The sequence below is a fragment of the Alligator sinensis genome, unplaced genomic scaffold, assembly GCF_000455745.1.
Source record: "Alligator sinensis unplaced genomic scaffold, ASM45574v1 scaffold1381_1, whole genome shotgun sequence".
Classification (NCBI taxonomy): Eukaryota; Metazoa; Chordata; order Crocodylia; family Alligatoridae; genus Alligator; species Alligator sinensis.
In genome coordinates, this window is record NW_005843000.1 from 302,807 (window position 1) to 322,624 (window position 19,818).

Here is a 19,818-nt window from a genome sequence, read left to right on the forward strand (position 1 = left end):
TACATAGCATTGCTTCATTCTGGACATCTCGGCAGGCTGCTGACAAAGACGCCATGGCTGCAGGCCAAGCGTGCAGAAAGGAATTAATCTGCTGTTTCCATTAAAAGGGACAGAACCAGACTTTCTTTCCCTTCCTTTCATTTTTCTAACAGTAATGAATAGTGCTTCATAAATATCAAATCGGGCCATTATCTAGGTACAGAACAGCATGTGCCAGGCTGCTGTTAATATGGAAATTGAGGGAAATTAGCCTTGGCATTGACAAGAGAGGTACCAACCAGGAAGAGCTCTGATTCCCCAGGGGCTGCCCTGGCCGCGGCTGCATGTGAGGCAGCACAGAAATCAAAGGCACCAGAGCATCTAACCCCCCAAAAGCTGCAGCGCTGGGCGCAGAATGCACATTAAATATTGCTGTGTGTGCGTACGCAGTAATACAGGGTCATACTGATGCATCCACTGCACTGACAGACGAGGGCAGTGACCCAGAGCAGGGCCATGCAAGGGGACAAATCCCTGGCCAAGTTTTTCCAACCTGGGGGCTTCAAGTTAGTCTCCAACCCCCATGATATGGCCTCATCCTCCAGCTACCAGCACCTTGCTGAACTTGGGCAAGCCTCTAGCTCAGTGGTTCTCAACCTTGCTAGATTCAAGGCTTTCCTCCTTGGACCCACGCTGTGAACAGAGGGCACCTCCTTGCAAAAACGAATGTATTTATTGCAGTGCTTACCTCCTTGCAGAGAGGCTAGAGGAGCAGCCAGGCAGGGAGAGCCTGCCTTGCTCATCTCCTGGAGCTTGAGCCTGCTCTGATCTGCTTCTCTTCTCACACCTCGCTTAGGTTTTCAGGACACCCTAGAGCGCCCCATCACCCCGGTTGAGGATCACTGCTCTAGGTGCCCTCTGTGGTAGTTTTACATGGAGAAAAATTAATACCAGGGTGACCTTGTTCTTGCTATATTCTTCTCCCCTTCCACCCATCTCTGGGGTGATGATTCAAGGAGCCAGGTCCAGAGACAGACTCACTTCAGCAGCTTGATAGCTCCCCTCCCTCCTGGCCTCTGTGGAGCAATCGCACAGAGACAGAGGGCAGCCAGCGGGCTGGTTTCCTCTGGTCCCTGATATAGTTTAGCCTCCATGTGATTTTTCCCAGTTTGAATGCTGCTGCTATTGACTTTGCATCTGCTTGCTGCAGCAAGTAGGATCTGAGGGGACCCGTGCACTTTGCGGGTCATTCTGCCGCGCCGAGCGGGCCCCGTTTTGTGCTCACTGTCTCTAAGCAAGCACGCAGGGAGGCTACAATTGCAAGGTCAATGCCGAAGGCAGAGACGTTATTCCTGTATCTACCAGGGACTCACTGGGTGGCCTCAGGACGGTCATTTGACTTCTTTGTGCTTCGTTTCCTCACCTGTGGAGGATGAACAAGGACAGGACTCTTTACAAGTCAGGGAGGATTTCTAACTCTGCAGGGCACTGCAAGGCTCGGTGGATGGGAGGAACTAATTAGAGCGCAGACTTATACCATATATATAGCAGTTCGAACTTGTTCAGACTGCACTGTGGCTTCCAGGACAGAACCACAGGATATTTTTATGCTGGTATTCTTCTGACACAGTGTCATCGGTTCAGTAATGAGGCTGCTGCTGCAACATTTGACATTAATTTAATGGGAATCAGGGCAAATGAACTAATTCAATATAGATTAACTGTCCTTAGCAACATTAATTCAAAAGAAGAATTGGGCAACTCTTATGTTAAAATGATCTGTTTTCCTCTGGAAACAGGAGAGGCTATTAAAGCATTAGAGGGGTCGAAGTAGCAAACACTGAGAAGGCCAGACTCCCTTCTTTAAAGCGGCGCTAAGTCATTTTTTACCTGTAGAACCTGACTGAATTACAGTTTAAAACACACAAAATAAACAAAACCCATTAAAAAGTACTTTCCCTTTTACTGCATTAAATGGTATAGTAACATCCATCCTCTACTTGGTTGTTTTCATGAAGTCGGAACTTAAGGACCTAAGATTATAGTTCAGCTTGACCATTAGTCTCCAAAAACACAGTAAGTTCATGTCGAATGAGACCATCTGGGTTTGCTATTGTGTGCTTGTCTCCCAGGTGGAGTCACAGTCTCAGTGGGGGCAGGTGACAGGACAAGGAGCAATGGGCTCAAGCTGCAGCAAGGAAAGTTGAGGTTGGATATTAGCAAAAACTTTCTCACTAGGAGGCTGGTGAAGCCCTGGAACGAGTTCTCCAGAGCGGTGGTAGAGTCTCCATCCTTGGAGGATTTTAAGACCTACGTAGACAAACCCTTGGCTGGGATGATGCAGTTGGGGCTGGTCCTGCTAGGAGCAGGGGGTTGGACTAGACATGACCTCCTGAGGTCCCTTCAACCCTCATGGTCTATGATTCTGTGACAAGGTGCCAGGCTCTGACCACATAGGAAGAAATAGTCCCTGATCTAAGATGTGTTTAGCAGCATGGGAGCAGCCCCAGGGCAGGATCGCATTGAGAAACCCTACTCGCACCCACATTTATAGGATCCAAGTCAAAGGCACCAGTCTGACCCTAGAGATCCAGTGGCTCACACGTGCAAATCTGATCGCAGAATATGGGGCCAAAGAAGAAAATGCCCATTTCTCATTCCCAGCTTTCCCCGCTGTCTTGCTCTGATTGACCTTTTTCTCCCTTGGTTCTTGGATGTTTCTCACCGGGAGGAGGAAAGGAGGAGATGAATTCCTTGGCGCCAAAGCCCGCCAACAACTGGTTGTCCACCAGCAGAGGAAGTTGCTGGAGGAGTGAGATGGAAAGTCAAGCTCCTAAGACAGCTCCCCTTCAATTGCCATAGAGCTGCCCCTCATTTCTCAGGACGCTTCCTTCTGGAAAGTGTGCTAGACATACGGGAGACCTCTGATTGCTTAATGCTGTCTCTGGCCCTTGGTTCAGCTTCCCCACCAACAGCTCTTGTCCCCCTTTCCTATCTCAGGGCTATCCAGCTGCTTCCTCCAGCCAGCTCGGTGCATAATGCAGCTACGTTCGGGAAGAGCAGAAGTAGCCCCGGGGAGCAGAAGTAGCCAACATGGCCGAGGAGTTTCGCCAACAGCTCTTGGTGTGCAGAGCGGCGAGGACACGGGGTTTCACTCTTACTCGGGGAGGACACATGTGGCAACCTGCCCTGTTCAAGACGGTCAGTGTATTTCCTGCACAGTGATCTGAAAACCAGAGAAATGGTGCACAATTCCTGAAAACTGAGCTTCTATAAATAATTCCTGTGGGGGAGGGAAGCGGGGTTAAATTGACTCCTCAAAAACCATTTGTCAAAGAGCCTTTTGCAATGGCTGGGTTCTACCATACTTTTGTTTTTTTTTACACCCATCACCTCTTGGTGTTCATTTTGGGAAGTTCAGCTGTGTTTCTAGGAGCACCCCCCAATGCTCTAACCTAGGGCTGAACACCCCCAAGATAATAATGACGATTTACCATTTCTCCAACATGCGCCATGTGGAAATGCTGGGCTGATCTCAGTTACCTAAGGGTAAATGGAGAGCCTGCAGTTACCCCGGTGTCTAACAGAGATCAGAAGCTAGGCACAGGAAGATATGGCAGTGGAGACCGGATAAGGAGGTAGAACAAAATGACTGGGTACCTCTTCTCTTGCAACAAATGCTCTGGGATGAAGGAAGACTACGGTAGCCAAGCAGCTGTTAACCACAGCTGGAGCACCGGCTATGAAGTCAGAAGGAAGAGCAGGCTCGACTAGGACCATCCCCATTACTTTCTGCATATCTGAGGGTACATCTACACTGTTGTCCCAAAACAGGCTCCCCAGAGAGGGGGGGCAGTCTCCATCCTTGGAGGTTTTGAAGACCCGGGTAGACCAAGCCTTGGCTGGGATGACGCAGTTGGGGCTGGTCCTGCTTGGAGCAGGGGGTTGGACTGGATGTGACCTCCTGAGGTCCCTTCCACCCTCATTTTTAGGAGTCTCTGATTAATTGAACACTATGAAAGGATGGCCAAGTTAGCCAGTTCAACAGGCTAGCTCAGGTACCAGTCTATCTATGGGTGCACGGATCTCCCTGTGGGCTAATTTGCCCTGCGGAGAAGCAGGGCACTGAGTTCAGTGCTGCCAGGTCTCAAATGCTGTGATTAGCCAAGCTTGCTCGTTACAGGGCTGCCGTGCAGGCATCTGGGGAGCGTTTCACGAGGATGCCTCCAGGAGGTATTGCCCGGGCTGATTGCTAATTAGCTCCAGCTACCGAGAGCTCCTCCTCACCACTTGTGGTCTGATGCTACTCCAGCAGGGTGCTAGACAAGTGCCAGTCCCTCGAGTGTCTCAGCTGTAGGACCCCGCAGACAATGGACTTCTCTCCCTAGGCAGAGACCCCATATTGCGCCAAATAATGGATGTGGAGATGTGGAGCGAAGTCCCAAGACAATTCAGGTGCACCTCGCTGAGACGAGCAGCACGGTGGGGAAGGCCCAGACCTCCCCTGCGCTGGAATTTGCCAGCTAGACTCTGAGCCTTCGAAAAACCCAATTTCCTTTTCGCAGAGAAAAGCAGATGGGGTTGGACTGAAAACGGGCCAGGTCTCTGGCAAGACTGTACAGTCCCAGCTTGTGTCTCTGTGGTATTTCACTCGCAAGAAGGGCGGTCACAGGCTTGGCCAATGTGATGTTATTTGGGGTGAAATCTAAATCTAAATTTAAGTATGAATAACTCTGAATTTGCGATGGACAGCTTTGCTTTGCTTCTTCTAGGGCTCCTGCTGATTCCCTCTCCTGCTGTGCAAAATGCAACCCTCGGGGCTTGGGGAAAAACAAGGTCACAGGCACTATTTTAATATTACACATATAAGGTATATTAAAAAAAATCTCCCTGCCTGCCCACAAAAATCAATTCAGAGTTATTAATGTCCTCAGCTAATGAGCAGGTCATGCTCCCCGCAAACACCTCATTATTTCTCCTCCAGCAAACGCAGGGCCCTGCTATTTATTCAAGAGAATCATTGATATTTGACTAGATGATTATTTTTATAGTAGCACGGTGCCACAAACATGCCCGGTTAAATAGACGTCTCGAGTAATATAACGAGCTAGGACATGCCACCCTACCTTTCCTTCTACCTGGCTTCAGGCTAGCACACCTAACCCCACTGCCTTTCTAGAAAGCCGTCTACGGGATGCCTCCCAGCGCCCCAAACCCATGGGTAGGGCGGTGCCGTTACCCCCATTTTGCAGCTAGGCAAAATGAAGTGCCAAGGTCCAGCACGACAGCGCTTGTGACAAAGCCAGGGGCAGCACTCGAGGCTTTCTGGTACCTGCTCATGGACTCGAAGTGCGAGAAAACCCCTCTTCCTTAGCTGGCTCATTCAATCTAGATGTGGCTGGAAAGAGTTCTGCATCTTTCCTTTCCTTTTAGCTCTCTGTGTTCACTAGAAACCATGCAAGCAGCTCCCAGGAATTGCCGCCTTATTGTTAAAAGGCTCCCTGGTTCGTGAGCTGAGCTGGCGTCAGCGTAACATTGAAGAAGTTATTTTTTTCACTTCCTTTCCTAAATGTTATAGCGAAAGCTGCTGCAGGAAACTCATCACTTCTCTGGAGAGATCCCTGCTTCCCACTTGACAGAGCTCCTGCGGGTGGAGGCTGCGGGGAAGCCGGTCTCAGCTGCAGCCGCAGTAGCGGTGGGAGGTTTCCTTCTCCCCATTTCCTTCTCCCAAGGGGGAACCTGCCTGCACCTTTTTTTGCCAGGTGCTAAGTACCTCTGCCTCCCGCTGCTGTTCTCTGGGGCTTGGAGCACCTCTGGAAATTCAGCCTTAAATAATTCGAGCAAGATTCTCTTTTCATAGGATCATTGAAAATTCAAGCTGGAAGGGACCTCCGGAGGTCACATCTAGTCCACCCCCCTGCTCCAAGCAGGACCAGCTCCAACTACAACATCCCAGCCAAGGCTTTCTCTACCTGGGTCTTCAAAACCCTCCAAGGATGGAGACTCCCCCACCTCTCTGGGTAACTCGTTCCAGTGCTTTGCTACCCCTTTAGTGAGAAAGTTTTTCCTAATATCCAACCTCAACTTTCCTTGCTGCAACCTGAGCCCATTGCTCCTTGTTCTGTCATCTGTCCCCACAGACAACATGATTCATAGATGCTCAACAGATCATCGAGTCCGACCCCCTGCCTAGGCAGGAAAGAGCGCTGGGGTCAGATGACCCCAGCCAGGTGCCTATCCAGCCATCCTCTTTGCAACCCCCTGCAGGGAGTTGAAGGCAGCTATCAAATCCCCTCGGTCTTCTCTTCTGCAGGCTCAATCAGCCCAGTTCCCACAGTCTCTCTTCACCAGTCCTGTGCCGCAGCCCCTAAGCCATGCGGCCAGTCCTTGGCCCTAGATCCTATATAATAAACCAGCTAGAGCCCTCTCACTTGTGAAACATCTGCCACCTCTCTTCTCACTTGCACCTCTGACGGCGAGTCTTGCTGCAAAGTTTTGAAGGGAGGCTGCAACGCCAGATGGGGAGAGGAGCCTGTGCAAGGAGATGGGAGGCTGCTGGCGCGCTACGGGCAGAGACTGGATGGTGTAAGATGCCAGGTCTAAGGAAGGGCTGGTGAATAAACGCCATGGAGAGCAGAGGAAATGGCATGATCATGATCCACAGGGACAAAGAAATTCCCTTGAAGGTTTCAGTACTCTTTGATAGGCTGTGTGCGTGGAAGGGTGGGACAACATTTCCTAAAGTCTCTGTCTGATTTGGTCCCAAGGGAAATTCAGAGAAAACCTCCTTGTTCAGAGAAAACACTGAGCAAGTGATCACCAGTGAAGGTTTCCTACATCTGCACACTGTGCAGAAATCTAGGAAATACATTTCTGAGGTCACCGAAGAGTCCTTGTACTGCAGCGCTTTTTGGTCACAACCAACCTGGGTTGGATTTGAACTCGCAGTCTACGAATGAGATCTCCTACATGACACCCTCAAAAATGCATTTTGCATAAATGGCTGCACGTTAACAACTGCACAGACAGTTTCTCGTGTAGACGTGGCCACTGGATGCATCTACACATGCACTTTAATGCACATTAAAGCATCGTGAAAAAACCGTGCTCTTTAGCTAATGCGCATTAAAATAGGCTAATGCACATTTTTCTAGTACCCCACAATGGAGGTACTAGATTTAATGTGCATTACCTAAAGTGCATTCATGAATATGTAGATGTGCTCAGAGGTACTAGATTTGATGTACGTTAAATAAAGCACGTTAATGCACGTGTAGACATGCACTAGCTATAGGCTGACTTACAGGTATTTTTGTATTATTCCTAATCCACCTCACCAAAAAAAAAAAAGAACCTGCCATTTTCTTTCTTTTCTGTGCCTTGTGCTAAGAAATGAGATTTCAGCTCCATCTATCTCCAGCTGACTGACACAAGCTGGGGATGCTGAGCATATGCTGTACAACCTTCTGGTTGAGCACTTGTCTGGGAGTACAATGAAGCTGTCTGCGGAGTTGAGTGGCTTATAAAAATAAATGTACTGGATATACCAGGAGGGATGGGTTTTGCATTAGGATGCCTATTCAGTGGCGCTCAGCCATAATACCGGATCCCCTTCAATTGCTGCATTGTGACATAATGTAATCATGTTAAAGGAATAATATGTTAGTTATAGTCCCATTTGTTTTCTACTCTCTTTTACATTCCTCTCCTCTAACAGCCACCGTGGAAGTGCAGCAGTTCGGGATGATAAAGGTCCAACACCACAGGGGACTGAGCGCTACCTATATTCTGCGCGGCGCTTGCTGACTTCAGAGCAAGGGAGAGGGAGAGGTATATATCTTATTTAGTTAGCCTGTAAGGTGCACATCTACTCTGTCTTCAAGGTGATCAATGACTGACTTCAACGCAGCAGGAGCAGAGGTTGCCCAACACTTTCCAAGGGGCTCTCGGTACCTTGCAAGGCTGAACGGTAGCAGAGCAATTTTTAAAGGCTTTGTTTAATTAAATATTTTGCAAGTAAGTGATCACAAACCAGGACTGGGAAGACTGAAGAGCAAGATCATTCAGCCCAGTGTCACGAAATTGCCACCTGATCCTTTTGTGCTGTCAAGCATTACACGCTCACCGCATACTTCAAGTGCGCGTAGCCAAGTTCTTCCTCCTTTAGAAGGATAAAGTGACTTTAACCTTTTAGGGAAAGGGTATATTTTCTCTTCTGGTTTGTGTTAGCATTAGTGAATCTATCTGAGGTGATTCTTATACTTAAAAGCAAGAAGAGAGAAAAGACTAATATTGATGACACAGTGATAATCAGTAGAAAAACATATTTTAAAGGACAGAATAATTGAAGACATGGAACTAAATGCAACAGGGGATAAAATGCAACACGGTGTATTGAAGGTAGGTCCTGCCAGACTAATCTATTTCATGGATAAGAGAATAGATTTTCTAATACAATGGAAATGTGTCAGATATAATTTATCTGGACTTAAAAAAAGAACCTGGTACAGTGCCACAAGGGAAATTATTAATTAAGCTGGAAAAGATGGGGAACAATACGAGACTGTTTAGCTTGTTCCTCAACTATCTAAAAAGGAAGACAGAAATGAATCATTTTGACACAGAAAGTTTTGGGCTGGAGGGAGATTACCGGTGGATTTTGTCTATTATTTTTAGTAATGACTTTGGCACAGAGGGGACCGTGTGCTAATGACCCGCAAGGATGACAAAATTAGGAGGCACCGTCAGCACACAGGAAGATCAGGAAATCACAAGGAAGAACTGGACACAGCGAAGGACTGGAGTAATAAAAAGGCACTGCAATGTAATAGTGGCGATCATGCACTGAGAGACCAGCAAAGAGAATTTCTGCTCAAAGCGAAGAGGGAGTGAAATGGAAATGATAAAGACCAGGGGATGCAGCGGATCATAAAATGAGTAAGAGCTACCAAGGTGAAGTAGCGATGAAAAGGGCCGGGAAATCAACAGGGAGACGCTGATGTCATTTTACGTGGCCGCGAGACCTCATTTGGAATACTTTTCACCCTTCTGGGCACTCATGGCCAAGTGAGAACAGGAGCAAAGGCGGCTTGCTAGGAGGATCAAAGGGGTGGAGAACCTTTTGACAAGAGAAGGCTGAAAAAGACATCCTTGTTTCAGCAAGACACAGGCTGAGCAGGGACATACACCTGCGCTCTGAGTGCATCCGCATGTGCAATTCATAGTCATATTAAAGTGCTCCCAAGTGCACATCTACACATCTGTTGGGAGCAAATTGCGCCCTGCTCTGCTCCCCTGCAGCAGCCAAGGGGAACTCCACATTCCCCTGGATGCCAGACCCCAGCTGTCCTGACTGGGAGTATCCCCGATTTGTGCGGGGCAGTGCGAGGGGGTTCTCCTTGCTCCCTGCTGCCTAGGCTCACCAGGAGCAATTTGCTTCTCTACACATGCGCGTTGGCTCATTCGTTTAATGCGCCAATTTCTAGTATCTGTATCTACAGGTGCTAGAACATGGCATATTAGACTAATCTTCTGAGCAGTAATTGCTGCACATGTGTCGATGGTGATGCTTTACTGCACACTAGATTAGTTTAATGCGGAGTAAAATGTCTCATATAGATGCACCCTATCAGTGTACCAAGGTGATAAGCACCAGAGTGGGAAAAAATCTTGTTAGGCTAAAGGACAAAAACTAGCTGTGAATAAATTTAAGCAGGAAATTAGAAGATGATTTCTAAGCATCAGACCAACGGGGTTCTTAAACAGTGACCCAGTAGGAGAAATGGGGTGCAAAAACTTGCCTACCTTTAAGAAGGAGCTTGATTTACAGTAAAATCTGGTTAATTTGTGACTCCAAGTGGTTGGTAACAATGACTGGTTATCTGTGAGTAACTTATTAGCAGTAGTTAGTCATTTTCAGCTTTTCGGGAGATGTATTCCAGGTTCCGTATAAAGACAAGAAACGATTTCTGACATTCATAATGAAGAAAAAATGCATTACAAAAATTCAAGTGCACACTGTCTGCCCTCAAGCTCCCTATGGAGCTCTACAGTTTAAACCTGTAACAGAACATAAGTTCAGTGCACATAAACCAGTTTCAAAATGACCGAAACTGGTTTGAAAGAAACCTGGCTGAATGTAGTATGAGACTTAACTGATTAAGCTCAAACCGGTTTATGGAACTTCTGTCCCAGGCGCCTTCTTGGTTTAAATTAAAGCAGAGTCCCCCAGCATCCCAGCATGCTCTGCAGACCTGGGCTAGGCTGTGCTCTCTGCTCCAGTAGAGCAGGGCAGGCCCCTCCCTTCTGCTCCCTTGCTAGAGCAGAGGTGGGGAGGGGTGGGGGTCTGGCCAGATGCCTGCCCCCCACTAATGTGAAGGTTTATTCCCCCTCCCTCCCCTGTCCCACCATCATGGATCCCAGTGGGGTCTGACGGGCAGGGGCATCTGTCAGGCATTTCTCTGCTCGCTGCTCTGGTGGCAGGGGTGTGGCCAGCTCCGGCAGTAGCCTGGAGTGCACTGGCCAGGGAGGGGGTTTCATTCCCCCCTCCCTACCCCACCAACATGAACACAAGCCGGGGTCTGTCTGGCGCTCCCCCCCTTGCTGCTGCATGGGCGAGGATGGGGGTGCAGCCAGAGGCCGTCTAGGCATGGCCCCCTTAGGCAAAGGAGGCAGGGAGGAGGGTTATTTCCACCCTCCCTCTGGTGTCTGGAAAAGGAGGACGGGTAGGAGCTTATTTCACCGCTCACCCCGCACAAGGACTGATTGGTGGAGGTGGCGGTCGGGGTGGGCAGACCCTGGCTCTGGTTCCCCAGAGGCAGAGGGGGTAATAACCGCCCCTGTGCCCCCTTTGCCTCAGGGGGCCATGCCAGCTGGTGTCTGGCCATGCCCCGACCCCTGCTGCCACAGCAGTATGGGGGGAGCACCAGGAGGACCTGGCTTCCGTCTGTGCTGGTGGGAAAGGGAGGGAGAATTAAACCCCCTTCCCAGCCAGTTTGCTCCAGGCAACTGCCGGGGCTGGCCATGCCTCCCCAGCACAGCTTCCCTGCAGCCAAGGGCATGCTCTAGCATCCTCCAGATTCTGGCCTGAGCCACTGTAGGCATGTGCACAGGTGACGTGCGTGGGGGGGGGGGTACATGTCCCCCCCACCCCGAGATTGGCCCTCACCAGCTGGGGAATGGGCAGTGCCGGCTGGTGCCCCCCCTGAGAAGCACCAGTGGCACTTCTGGTTTTTCCACTGGTGCTTCTGGGATTGGTGATCAGCTGTTGTGCCCACCCCGCCCCCTTGGCCGGCAACCGGCCGCTGGTGCCCCCCCAGAGTCAGGAGGTATCAGTTGCCCATGGGCATGTGCCTGCATTTCCGGAGTTAAAAGGGAATGTCAATCACTTACAAACTGGTTCAATCTAGGCAGGTTAGACTAACCTGCAAAGATTGAATCAATTCAGGCTCTGGGTTTTTGAATGTCTGTCCCGAACCTAAATGAGAACTGTATGATTACACGGATAACGAACAGCTTAACATGCAGTTCTTTGCTATGAAAATTCCAAGTGCTCGCTATAAGAATTGCAGTTATTAGGGAGTAAAATAATCAAAGTTATTTGATTTGCACTCCTGCATAAACTAATTACCAAAGCAGAAGACGATTCTGGTCAATTGTCTATCTCTCACCGAGCCAAGAAAACCTGAAACGTATCCAGTGTTTTGCAAGCATCAGCTGGCTTCAGATGTGCTATGGATGGCACAGATTAGTACTTTTTAAGATAACTAGGTCTCAGGAGCAAATTCTGCTGTGACTTTTACAGGCGTGTACATCAGGAAATGACTAATGGTGCATCAACAGATGAATTAGCCAAAGAGTTTTCTGTAATTATTAAGACTCTGGAAGGGATTCAGTGCACTGGTGAATAAAGCTTAGATACGAGCTATTCTAGTGACTAATTAACCATATTTCAGTGTGTTTACGAAAGGGATATTATGGTGGGAAAATCCTATGTTCCTATCGAAGACGTCTGACAGCTCAAGGAGCTCCTGTGTATCCAAGACATGCTTTGCCCTTTCAAAGAGGGTCTTTGTCAGGAATAAGGGCAGGGGCTATTCACGTGTTGTATTGCTGTTAGCAGGACTATTCCAGGTGAACTTCAGAAGTTACAAAATTTTACACACACACACACACACACACACACACACACACACACACACACACACACATTCTGCAATGCATCACTTCCAAACACTACAGCATTCACTTCACATGCCACTGTGAAAACAATTATGCATTACAGGTTGGCGTACAAAGAGAAGATGAATCCGAGCAAAACTACACAGAAAGTCCTAGCACTTGCTGGATGGCAATGTGCTGTGAACCATGATCCTTATCTCAGGACAAGCCCAGGACAACTCATGTTGTCTGAGAGGAAGGAATGAAGAGCAGAGAGGGAAAATGGAGGCTGTCAGGAAAATCAACAAGTTTGATGTAACTGTGGAATAGTTTCCTACCATTTTTTAAATCTAGACTGGAAGAAACGCGAAGAGAATCGTACATTGACCCTTAGGTTACGATGCCCCACTGGTCTTTTTCCATCTGTGAATGAATTTGGCTAAATGATGCCTTGCTGTGAAGGTTACTAGAGTAGAAGAAAAGGTCTTAGACCCCCTTCTCTACCCAGCTCATCCGTGTGGATCCTGGCATGGGTTCTGGGAGCAGCAGGCTGGAACGCAGGTATTGCTGTTTGCAATGCTTCTAGCTTGGTGAGGCGGAGTTAGAAGAAGTCTCAACCTGCCCATCTTTCAGTCTCTTCCCTTGGCAGTGGGATACTTCATGATCATTAGGACACAGTGGCCACATCTACACGTGCAAGTCATCCAGGAGCAGTTTACTCTCAAGTAAACTACTCGAGAGTAAACTCTTCCGGGCATGTGTTTAAATGTGCAGGGATGCAGAAGCAGATTTGCTGCTCCTGGCCTGGTGCCATGTGCTGGCCCCGCAGTCATGGAGTGGGGGTTGGGAGGTCCCTGCTGCCAGGGCAGAAGGACTTTGTCCCCACCCGGGCTCTGGTGGTGGAGCCCGGCCCAGCAGCAGGCAGCTCCTGGAGGCAGGGAGCAATCTCCCAACCTTTGCTGCCAAGGTGACTGAGAGCACATTTGCTCCCAGACAGGTGTCTACATGTGCGCTACTGCACAGGAAGTAATCTCGAGTAAATTTGCTACTTGCATTTGCAGGTAGCAAATTTACTCATGATTAGAACTAATTACTGTGCAGTAAGTGCCTGCATGTGTAGACGCAGATGCTTACTGTGCACTGATTAGCTCCACTGCTCTGTAAATCGTCTCTTGTGGACGTGCCCAATGTAGCCTATACAGGGCCCCAAATGCAGAGTTGCCAGGAATGTGGACTTTTTTTCAGATGAGGCATTTGTCCTACCTGAGCGCCGTGCAGTCCCAGTTGCGGAGCAGGACCTTGCTGTGCTAGGTGCTGTACAAACGCAGCCCTTGGCCCAAAGAGCCTACAACCTCCCATTGCTCTATGTTAAGCTTTCTTCTATGATCATTTAAGTGCTGTTTTCACTACACTGTGTGCAGAGGCAGGAAGGCTGACAGCTCAGTGCCTTGACAGATTGGGCTGTCAATCCTGAACTGTTCAACACTCCAGTTCCTTAGAAGCAGGTAAAAATGAAAGCCGTCTTTCGCACTGCGGAGGGGATGATGGCTGCTAGCTACTGGGGGCATGGCCCAGCCCAGATGGCTTCCCTCAGCCTTTGATCTCAGAAATGACCCGTCTAAACTGGTATGAAAGGGGCCTGACCTTATTTCTATTTAGGACAGCTACAGTAACTCCCTTTCCCTTCTCCTCCTCAGTCATTCATTTTTCTTCATCCCTCTGTCAGCACCATTTCCTCCCCTCAAGCGCTTTCATAAAAGGGAAGTTCAAAGGGAGATTGCAGCAGGGAGTGCTGTCTGGGAGTTAGCCAGGGGACGAGCTTCCAGGACTCTGGGAATCTTTTTGCCAGCTTTGGCATTAATCCCGCTGTGAGATTTAGCTAAGTCTTTTAAGGCCAAAAGTGTCAAAAGTCAGCACTGTTGTGTGGGTGCCATCATGAGATGGCCGGGTAGTTTTTCAGAGATGCTGAGAAGCTGCATGTCCTATTGCTGGCCCAGGTCGTTCTACCTCCCAGGATACAGACTAGCGCAAAGAGGACATATTCTGTCATCTAATTTACATTTATTATACCCATCTTGTACTACGACATCTGGCAAGACAAACAGAATCGGGGATTATCTGTACAGACTGCACTCAGATCATTTGGGGTTAGACACTGATCTCCATCACATCAGGAGCAAGGCAGCAGAGTTACATTAGTATACAACCACTGCTGCCCCAGAATCAGCATGCCTTAGCTCTCCTTCCCCTTTCTTCCATTAAGTTTAATTTTTTTACTGACAATAATGGCAACCCGCAATCTGCCTATATTCAGTCTGCTGACATTCTGCATGCATATTTGTATGCTTATTTAGGTTCACTTTGTGCCGGATAAAATGGGGAATCTCCAGCTGTGAAATAAAGACTGAGAAAACATACTTTGTGAACGCTGGATGCTGCTGTAGAGAAAGGAAATGAGGGGGATGATTCCCTTGCTTCGTGCTTTGTGTCACCATTCGTACCTTTGGAAGCGAGATGGGACATGCTACCATTGTGGCTCATCAATGAGGAAACAGGAGGAGAAGGACACAATAGAAAACTGGATCCTAGTTCCTTAACTAAAATTAGGCCAGGGGTTGTCAAGGAAGTCTATTCAACCTTCAGTGCTTTGTGGTCTCTCAAGGACGGGGGCACGTAACAAAAGAAATGGGCCAAAGCAAAACCCTGGCTCTGAACACGCATGGACCATGGTGAAGTTGTAGTTGTACTTGCACATAGACCCTTCTCTCTTTCCCCAGGGTTAGTTTTCATTGTGTGGCATCTGCTTAGCACCTGCCCAACTGTTTTCTCATGATTTTACAGGAGAGCCAACCTGAAAAGTCAAGGGAGCTGGAGCATTTTCCTAGCAAGAGAGCACGCTTCTGGGGGAATGTTGTGCTTTCATAACTCTAATTCCCCCGACTCGTTGGGAAAGAGGGAAAATTGCTCTTTCTGGTGTTAAAGCAATCAGCATTGTGCTGGTAAATGAACAGCAATTTGCTGCAAGGGCAAGGCCGTAAAAGCACTGGGTTTTCTGCGGTGGCTGAGGGAAACAGCGTGTGCTAACGTAGACTTCCAACAGATTTCCCAGGGCCCCCTATGACAGCCAAATGTTCTTGCTGGCAGACTGGCACGTAGTCAAACTATGAGAACGACTGTTAGAGGCAAAGTCCTTCAATGCTCTTTTTGCGGCAAATCAACCTGCCCGCTTCTGCCACTGCCACGCCTCCCTCTCCCGGGTCGTGGTTCAAGGAACGTTTTTTTCTTTCTTTCGGGTTTTCTCTTTTGAAATGCATTGCACTGCATCAGTGTCCCCCGAAGGTTTCTGGGACAAATCGGTTTGGCTCGATGGGCAGCATGTGAAATCAAAGAGACCCAGCAAAATCAGCACTGCAGTGAGGCAAGTAAAAGCTCCTTCTAACGATCCATAGGCAGAGAAGAGGAAGGTTCAAGGTTTGCTGGCATCAAAGTAGTCTTGCTTCCAGTGTCACAACAGCTACCAAATTGCCCTCGGCCAGATCATGCGGAGCGGGGTACGCACTCTGGTTTTAGTATGGGATTATATTTTTCTTGACGTAGTCCACTGATTTATGACCCTCAAGGATACTTATAATAAGGTCCTACCTAAATCACGGTGCGACAAAGGGATTTTCGTAGGCTGGTCATGCCGCCTGGAGCCGATTTTGCGGTCTTTTTGTGGTGTGTGTCCCCCCCCCCCCCCCTCGTGTTTTGGGGGTGGGGGGGGGCCCCCCCCCATGCTGATTGGGTGATGGGGGCTGGTAGCCCTGCCCCTCACCACTGATTGGCCAAGAGGCTGATCACTCATCTTCAGACTGCAGCACTGGCTTCTTAAAAGATGGCACTGAAACCCTTTCACTTTCCAGACTGGCGCCTTCGCTGAGCCTGCGTCTCAAAGCACACGCTCCGTGGCTGCAGGGACTGCCGCGCTTTCTTTGTAGTCCGGTCAGCTTTCAGTTTGGGGGGGGAATTGCGGGAAACACCATTTTTCACAACGGTTGTGGAGACTGCTGTTTTGTGCAGTTTCCGCAAGTCATGAAACTGCGATATAAGGGAGCCCCTTTTCTTGGAATTGAATATGGGGTAGTGGGGGCAGGCAGCTGCTGTCTGCTCCTCTCCCGTGGCCTCGGGCCCCCACTGCCCCTCGACGTCCCCCCCAAACTGCTGCTCCAGGGCCAGGCTGGGGTGGAGGGAAGAGGCAGGCTAGCACCCAAGGCTGAAGGTGGGGGTGGAAGCGGTGCAGAGGGGCAGGAGCCTGAGTCTGAGAGAGGATAGGTGTAAGAGGAGGGTAAGCAGTGGGGACAAGCAGCAGGGGGCAAGCTGCCTGCCCCCCACCCACCTGCCCCACCGTGTGCCACCCACTGCCTGGCCTACTACCTGACCCCCACCACCTGCCCCCCTCACCACCCCTCCACCGTGAAGGGAAGAATAAAAGATGAACCTCCAATAATTAGATGGAAAGTTCTAACAAATATATACATTTTCCACGTCTAGCGTCTAATTATTGGGGGTCGTCTTCAACTCGGGGTCATCTCGGATTTCGATAAAAGCGGCGTGCCAAAATAGCTCCCTGCCCTGTGTGGATACACTTCATCCCCTATCAGACCCCCAATTTTGCCTGGTTCTGTTTTGCTTTTGAGCTGGTTCCAGTTAAGCCAAGAAGGACGCTCTTATTCAGAGCGTCCACATCAGGAGTAAGATGGGTCAAACCTTAAGTAGCCTTCGATTGCCTGAAGGATGGTTGCAAAGAGGATGGAGCTGGGCTGATCTCAGTGGGGGCACATGACAGGACAAGGAGCAATGGTCTCAAGCTGCAGCAAGGGAAGTTGAGGTTGGATATTAGGAAAAAACTTTTTCAATAGGAGGGGAGTAAAGCACTGGAACAGATTACCCAGAGAGGTAGTGGAGTCTCCAACTTCAGAGGCTTTTAAGACCCAGCTGGACAAAGCCTTGGGTGGGATGATGTAGTTGGGGCTGGACCTGCTTGGAGCAGGGGGTTGCACTAGATGTGACCTCCTGAGGTCCCTGCCAACCTGAATTTTCCATGATTCTGTGATTTTATAACCACACTGGTATAACTGGTACAATTTGCCAGTGTGGAAGGCTCTAAATCCTACATGAGAATGATTTATGCGTCCCTGAAATGCAGTCACCGGAGGGATGGGAGGTAAGAGCTGTTCCTTGTCACAAACAATGCACAATCCAATGCTCAACTGGAATATGGCCAAGACATTGAAACGAATGCCAAACCATTTACAAAATGTGCCATGGGATTTTTAATAGCAGGAACAACCAGGGCCTGAGTTGTACGCCTCATCTGAAAGAACAATTCATTTCCAATAACCCTCTGTGCGATCGCAGCAAATTGTTCGCCAGAAATGAGGAGCTACAGCCAAGAAATCCCCAACAATGCTTGTGAATCCATCTGGTATTCGGCATGAGCGTGACCACAGTCACTGGGCTTCTGATACAAAGGAAAAACCCGATGACAAGAAAAAAACACTTCCCAATCTGAACTCAATGGGATCCAGTGGAAGATGCTCCTAAGTGCCCTTGGAGCAGGATTCAACGGATGTCGAGTTATGAAAATTGCACTTCTAACCTCTTTGCCACCAAAGCAGGGATGGAAATGTGAAATGCCCCCTTTCTAGGACAACGCCGGCGCTCCCTGTGACAACGCTTAGCTCTTAGGCAGCTCGTTTCAGCCAGAGATCTCAGAGCGCTCTCCAAGCAATTATCCTTACCCCTATTTTACAGATGGAAAACTGCCAGCGAAGTGACTCGCCCTAAGTAGCCTAGCAAGTTGGCAACAGGGCTCGGGGCTTTTCTTTTGCTTTGGAGCATTAAAGAGAGGAGGCAGAACAAAAGGACGCTCTCTAGCCAGGAGCCATCAGAAATCTCTCGTTCCTCGGGACAAGCAGAGTCACAGGCGAAGCCCTATGTGGTGATGAGTAGACTCCGATGCAGTTGCTAAGCTCAAGGAAAGGAGAGGGCCATAGCCACGGCAGTCTCAATCTGGTGGAAACGGGTTGAGGAGAGACTTCTTGGGACACGACTTAGAAGCTGGCTGATAAACAATTGGGTTTTCCAAGGACATTTCCAAACCACTCGAGGACACACTTACATCGCCCCGTTAGGGGTTCAAGCAATGTTCCTCATACTGTTATGAATCGAGGGATAATTTTACCCATCACTGAAATGCAGTCACGTCTGGGGTGCAGCAACAGCCAGTCATGCTAGTGTTCCCGGGGTTACTTAAGATTGCAAAATTAGCCTTTACACGAGAACTACCTCACCAGCTGAACCTGTAGAGCATCTTACGTACCAGGAGATATTATTGTGTCCAGGAATTTAGGAAAGCACTAATGCTACCACTCCTGTCCTTGTGAAAATGAGATGGCACAGTCCAGGAGCTACTGCTATGGTTTATCTGGGTAGACCTCTGCAGACAGAGGAGTGACGCCTACTAAGCTGCCCACGTTGCTTTGCGTTTTCATTTACAAAATGGCCATGGGATTTTTAACAGCAGGAAGGACCAGGGCGGTTGCAACGAGGCCAACCCGTGGCCAAGCCGGACTCCCCTTACCATGTTGGTTCTGAGATGTGAGAGCTTGCAAAGCTGAAAAAGACTCCGAGCCCCCAAACCATAACCCTTTGTTGTTTGGAGAAGTTTGGGTCTGGGTCTCCCAGCTTGAAGCCATCTCCAAAAGGCCCAAAGCAGAGAGGGGAAAGAGGCAGGTGGCCCACATACAGCATCATCTTTGGAGCATGATACAATCCATCCTGTATATCTTACCTGGCATTGGCCCCACGTACCCCTACAAAGCCTCAGGATGTTCCCGCTCACCCCTCAGACCCAGCATCCCTGCCGACACCTCGATTCAGACCGAACTTGTCGAGCAGGGGACAGAGGTGAGCTCCCGTTTATTGAACCGGTTCAATCAGCTGAACAATTTGTGCAGCTGCAGATCCCATCCTTACCTCTTTAGGCATCTCCCTTGGGAAGAAGAAATAAGGGATGGCAGATAGGGCCACGAGACTGGCTGCAACCAGGAAGCCAAGCCACCAGGCGCCAACCCACCGGGGATCCTGGTTGGTGAGCTGGATTTCCTCTGGAACACAAAAAGATAAAAACGGGGTAGAAACACAGATGACGAGGAGGGCTAAAGGACCTGCCACCTTCTACATCACAAGGTGACAGCAAGTGGTTTGCATTGGAAGTTGCTAACCGGACCTAACCGGGTAGGTTCACGCAGAGGCTCCCAGACTGCGGTCTATGGATCACTGGAGGGCCATGTTGTATCCGTTAGTGGCCCAAGAAAAGCCACCTTATACAAGACTTTAGCTTTTCCTTGTTTTCCACCTGCTAACCAGTAATAAAAGCAGCAATAGCCTCAAAAATACTTTTCCAGTATTGAACAGCCAATAAGCAATGGCTGCAGTTGGTGCAGGGATATTATGCGACTGCAAGTGGGAAAGGAGGTGCCCGTCATGACGACCTCGATTAAAGACTGATCCAACTTCTGCAAAAAGTCAGGAGTGCCTGCTCAAGCGCATCACACCAAGGTCCCGAGTAACACGACAGTGGGGGAAACACTTTCTTAAGAAATTGTGCAATCTCCACCCCTGGACATTTTCAGGAGC

The 19,818-nt window shown here is 49.1% G+C and overlaps 1 protein-coding gene across 2 annotated transcripts in view; it reads right to left on the reverse strand.

The window, feature by feature from the left end:
* Positions 1-19,818, reverse strand: part of SLCO2B1 (solute carrier organic anion transporter family member 2B1) — a 119,866-nt gene that overhangs the window by 53,196 nt on the left and 46,852 nt on the right. For both annotated transcript variants that reach the window (XM_025193034.1, XM_025193033.1), the window contains exon 7: positions 19,156-19,286. In XM_025193034.1, the coding sequence (XP_025048819.1) occupies positions 19,156-19,286 (131 nt within the window). The remainder of the gene's footprint in view (positions 1-19,155; positions 19,287-19,818) is intronic.